Source organism: Nannospalax galili, unplaced genomic scaffold, assembly GCF_000622305.1.
Source record: "Nannospalax galili isolate Female #2095 unplaced genomic scaffold, S.galili_v1.0 scaffold632, whole genome shotgun sequence".
Taxonomy (NCBI): Eukaryota; Metazoa; Chordata; class Mammalia; order Rodentia; family Spalacidae; genus Nannospalax; species Nannospalax galili.
This window is the reverse complement of record NW_008332816.1, coordinates 47349-53464: the sequence shown is the minus strand read 5'-3', so window position 1 is coordinate 53464 and position 6116 is coordinate 47349. Positions and strand designations below refer to the sequence as shown.

At 34.9% G+C, this 6116-nt stretch overlaps 1 protein-coding gene across 1 annotated transcript in view; it reads left to right on the top strand.

Moving 5' to 3' along the window:
• The first annotated feature begins 3344 nt into the window (after positions 1-3344).
• LOC103729693 (zinc finger protein 729-like) overlaps positions 3345-6116 on the top strand; it is a 33705-nt gene continuing 30933 nt past the window's right edge. The window contains exon 1 of the mRNA XM_029560906.1: positions 3345-4579. Coding sequence (XP_029416766.1) covers positions 3345-4579 — 1235 coding nt within the window. The remainder of the gene's footprint in view (positions 4580-6116) is intronic.

The following is a 6116-nucleotide window of genomic DNA, read 5'->3' as shown; positions in this document are numbered from 1 at the left end:
GAGGCAGGCAGATCTCAGTGAGTTCAAGGTCAGCCTGGTCTATATAGTGAGTTCCAGGCCAGCTGTTTCTACAGGGATACCCTCTCCCCCCAAAACAAACCAAAAAAACAACAACAAAACAAAGACATGAACTCTCATGAGCTCTTTCTCGCCCATACTTGAGATCCATGCCATCAGGGCATGTTCCACCTGCACGCAGTCTATGTTGTTCATTTCAAAATGGCAACTACTCCTTCCCTTTTTCCCAGTGTGCTCAGCATCTGTCTTTAGCAGGCTCAGTTCTAGTTTCCTTAGAGGACATGCTGACCCAACGTTTGATTTATAGCAATTCCATCAAGATTTGTCCTGTGGTAAATATCAAATGATTTTCTTTACTGCACATGAATTATGTGGAAATGACTATTATACAAGCATCACTTCATTTAATTGTTTATTTCATTTTTCCTTATCTCCCATGTCACGATTCTTGCCAATACAAGCTAATAGCTGATTTTTTTCCTATGTATTTTTCCTTTACTACATTTTTTCAATGTGTACTTTTTATTAAATTCTTGTGCATTTCATAAAAATCATCTTAATCATCTTTATATACCCTTCTCGTTCTGCACCCCTCAAACATCCCCCCGCTAGATTTCATGTATTCTACTACATATGCTAAGGCCTATTGATTCAAGTTTCTAAGATATCCTGAAATTAGTAAATATTATGTTGTTAGTTTTGTTTCTGATTTGACAATGTTTGTCCTCTTCTGATTCTTTGTGATTTTTTATTGTTTTACAATTATTAATGCATTTCTTCCAAAATTGATTATAAGACTTTGATGAGAACCACTTAGAATATTTATATAGCATGAAGTTCTATATTCTCTTCCCATTTTAAATAAGAATGTGTCAATGTCTGACTGTCTACATGGCATTTGGAGATTCCTCTGTTTTCTACCTACTGTTGATGTCTATGTTCCAGGTTTGTCAGGAAAGAAATTGTGAAATGTTGATTTTGTGTAAAATTTAAGACTTACTCTGTTGCCCAGTTCGTCCCTGAAAATGTTCTTTGAGTTTGGGAAACTGCACATTCTCCTGTTGTTGCGAGCGAGTCAGTCCTGGCTTCTTTGGAATGCACGCTTTCTCATGCTGCTCATATGCTTGTTTCTTTATTCAAAATCTTTGTGACTTCGGTATTTTTCACAGATACGATACAGTTCACAGAGCAGTGGTTTGGAGGCTGTGTCTTCTTCAGGCACTTTCCTTCTCTATATAATTCTCGTCAGCCATGGGATAAGATTCTTATGTCATGACCTTCCCTCTCATGGTTCAGTCTTGCCATTGTCTGTTAGTCTCTGAGCCCCAGGGATACTGGACTGAAACCTCTAAAGATGGAGCCAAAATATAATGTTTTAACTGATGAATAATTTTTCTCAGTTGTAGATCAGATGAAAAATATGCACAATGAACTGTGTGGCAATATGAGAGAAAATAGATAAAATTTAGTTTCAAATGAGAAGTTAAAAAGTTCGAGATTACCTTAGTTCTCACTATACTTTCTGCTTGGAAAATAGCAAGAGAATGGTTATAATGTGCTCTGATCAAAGAATACTAATAATGTGAAGGAATGTGCATATTCATTATATCATCTAGGGACTCTTCACCTTGGGATATTGACATGCGAGAATGATGAAAGTTTGGGACATTTACACAGTGGGATATCATTGAAATTTTGTTCATCTATTATGTAATTCAAATCTTGAGGATTATTTTTCCCCAAATGTTAAAAAAATCTACGTAGAATTTATGGTGGTGGACTGGCATTTCTCAATTGTTATATCAAAATCAATCTTAACCTTTTTTTTAACTCGATTTTATATTATAAAATTAGGAATCATAAAGTTAATTGCAAAAATATTTACAATTCTGTTTTTATAAATGCCTTTTTACTAATATATGCTGATTTTTTTTTTTGAGTCACGGCCTCCCTGTAGTCCTAGATGACCTGGAACTCACTATTAGACCAGGTTGGCCTTGAACTCACAGAGATCCTCCTGCCTCTGCCTCCTGAGTGCTGGGATTAAAAGCATGCACTGCCATGCCTGGCATATGCTGATCATTTTATGTCTTCTTCCTACTTTTCCTTACAGGCTGCTTTATGATATACAGGAACTGATATTTGAACTTGTTTATATATTCTTTTAAGTAATAGTTTAATTTCTATAATTGATTCTAGGTTTCTGGATGTCATTATCAGTAAACTGTGTTTCTTGGACAGAAGAGATACTTAAATCTGACTGAATCCATTCTTCTAGATTCTGTCTTTTAATTGGTGACCTGAGACTATTTTCATTTAGTAATATTATTGTGAGACTATAATAGATTAGTACCATTATTCACTATGATTTTGCTGGCATTCTGGTTGTCAGAATCATTCACAGGCATTTCCTTCTTTATTAGGATTAATATTGGCCTTATTTTCTTTTCTGTGCTGCTAATGGTGTATTCCTTCTAGAACATAGTGTGTTCATCAATTACCCTTTACAATTGTATTCTGATTTCTGTTCCCATGAATGAGAATGTCTTTCTCCTCTGTGTATCCTGTTTGCTTCCATAAATTCTGAAGTGATGACTTGCTAGCCATGAATTGGTGCATTTCTTCATATGAATTTCTTCCTCCATCAATTTTTTTTTGTCTTTTTGAGACAGGGTCTCCCTGCATCTCCAGCTGGACTGGAACTCACTATGTAGACCAGGCTGGCCCTGAACTCACAGAGATCCTCCTGCCTCTGCCTCCCAAGTGCTGGAACTAAAGTCGCTCGCCACCACACCTGGCTTCCTCTATCAATTTTAAGAGACATTTTCTACAAGTCACTTTTCATTAATATGTTCACTTCCAGCACCTTAGATTTATTTTTAAATTATGCCATGCTGTTTTGGTTCTGGTCTTTGTTGGCATGTGTTGTGATACTATTGTGAACTTCCTGCCTTTGTAATGAATGGGTGTTTTCCCTAATAGGATTAATATTGCTTTTTTTTTTCCTCTCTCACTATTTTTCTCATGTTGCCTATGGCTTGGAATGCAGAGCTCTGGTAATAGTTATTCGGCCTTTCTAAACGACTCTCTTGTGATTCTATATCCATGTATTTGTCTATTTTTCAAATATTTTCTAATCTCCTTTTATTAAAGAATTCTCACTTTAGTTTGGATTTCATCTCCTTTTACTCCGTAGATTTTTTTGGGAATTCTATTCATGTGTATGTATCTGTATGTGTGATTGTCTCAGCCTTATTCTCTTTATTGAAATGCTGTCTTCTTTTTTGCTTTGCCTGGAGAACTCAACTCTTAGAAGACATCAGAGCATGTATAATTTAGAGAACCCTGACACAAGTGAAGAATATGATAAGTCCTTTATTCAAATGTCATGCCTTAGAAGCCATCAGACAATGCATAATGGAGAGATGACCTACCAATGTGAAGATTGTGGCAAGTCCTTTCGTCGAATGGCTAATCTTAGAGAACATAGACGAATACATACTGGAGAGAAACCCTACACCTGTGAAGAATGTGGCAAGTCTTTTAGTCGGATGCCATATCTTAGATTACATCAGCGAATACATACTGGAGAGAAACCCTACACCTGTGAAGAATGTGGCAAGTCTTTTAGTCGGATGCCATATCTTAGATTACATCAGAGAATACATACTGGAGAGAAACCCTACACCTGTGAAGAATGTGGCAAATCTTTTGGTCGAATGTCACATCTTAGAGTACATCAGCGAATACATACTGGAGAGAAACCTTACATATGCAAAGAATGTGGCAAGTCCTTTAGTCGAATGCAATATCTTAGATTACATCAGCGATTTCATACTAGAGAGAATCCCTACAGATGTGAAAAATGTGACTGGTCCTTTACTGATAGTTCGAAACTTAAGAAACATTACAGAATTCATACTAGAGATAAACCCTACAATTGTGAAGAATGTGACAAGTCCTTTGCTAGGATGTCAAGTTTTCAATTACATCAGCAAAGTCATAATGGAGAGAAACCCTACAAATATAAAGAATGTAGTGAGTCCTGTAATCACATGTCAAATTATAGAGTGCATAAAAGAATTCATAATGGAGGGAAACCCTTCACATATGAAGAATGTGGAAAATCCTTTAAGCAAATGTCAACTCTTAGAGTACATGAGAGAATTCATACTGTAAAGAAACCCTACAGATGTGAAAAATGTGATATGGCCTTTACTGGCATGTCAAAATTTCTAATACATAAGAGAATTCATACTGGACAGAAACCCTATAAATGTGAAGTATGTGGCCAGACCTTTTGTCATAGGTCACATCTTAGAGTACATCAGCGAAGACATACTGGAGAGAAACCCTACACATGTCAAGACTGCGACAAGTCCTTTATTGACAGCTCAACACTTAAGAAACACTACAGAATTCATACTGGAGAGAAACCCTACAGATGTGAAGAATGTGACAAGTGTTTTAGTCAAATTTCAAGTCTTAGAGTACATCAGAGAATTCATACTGGAGAGAAGCCCTACAGATGTGAACTATGTGACAAGGCATTTACTTGGCAGTTAAGTTTTCAATTACATCAGCGAAATCATACTAGACAGAAACCCAACAAATGAGAAGGGTGTGAGAAATCCTTTACCAGCATGTCAGTTCTTAGTGAACATCAAAAACTTCATAATAAAAGGAGACACTACAAATATAAGTAATTTAGAAATTCCTTTAACTGTATATCAAAGGGTATAACATCAAAAATTCATACTGCAGATAAGTTTACAGTTGCACAGAATGTGGTAAATCCTTTACTCTGGGCTCAAACCTTAGGAAACAAAACAGAATCCATACTAGAGGGATGTGTTTAAATGTATTGAAAATGTTGAAACATTTATATTATGTATTATAAAACTTCATACTATACTAGAATTAAATACAAATTTTAAAAATCTAATGAAAATTTATTTCTAATTCAATGAAAAATTTCATATTTGGGAGAAACTAGAAACATACAGCATGTAAGAAAATCTTTAGTTTTCCATCCAGTCTTGTTGGATATTGCAGAATCCTTATTGTAGATAAAACCTACAGCTAAAAAAAAATATCAGCCACCATTTGGCTCCTGTCTTAAAAAATGCCAGAAATTTCATAGTGATCACTAACCTCACAAAATTATAAGATTAATATCTTATTTACTATCATAGAATTCATAGTGTGAATGGAGCAGATAAGTATCAAGAAGTTGACACATATTCTGTAAATATGTGAATATGTGAAAATATTCATGCGTATATACAACATGGAGAATCCTAAAGTGTACATAGTATCTTCATTTACATAACAAAGGGGGAACAGTAGTTATCCAAGTATCAAAGCTCTCAAACCCTAGAAAAATCCATCATGAAAATACCAGGACATTGTACAGTCTTGATAATATGTCAAGCTATAGTGTTATGGAAAAATATTTAAAATTTTACATCAATTATTTTCATATTTCCATGGAATGGTGTATGATTTTTTTTTTTATTTGGTATTTTTGAGACATTGTCTTCCTGTAGCCCCAACTGGCCTGGAGCTCTCTATGTAGAGCAGACTGGCCTTGAACTCACAAAGATCTGCCTGCCTCTGCCTCCCGAGTGCTGGGATTAAAGGCATGCACCACCATGCCCAGCATGGTATATGATATTTTGATAGACATAACTTTTTAAAAAAATTATTTATTTAATAACCACATACTTAGAAGAAGCATTTCATTACAACAGCATTGACATATTCAATAACAATTTTCTGAGCTAAGATGTATCTCTTTCAAAATTGGCTGTAAATTTTTAGGTTTACAGTTGAATTATTACAGTTATACAATATTGTACACAGTACAAACCCTATCAGACATAAAATTAAATGGGGTTTTAACCTTTAAAAAAGATGTCCATTTCATTATTAAAATACAGTTTCATACAAAAAAATTCGTTTTTAATGCAATTGACATTAAGATGTTTGAACGTGCATTTCTAATCTCTATAGATCTGATTATTACTAGTCACAGTCAGTTACTTTCTGAGATCCTTGGCACCTGAGCATGGATATAAAGTCATCAGGTAGATTTC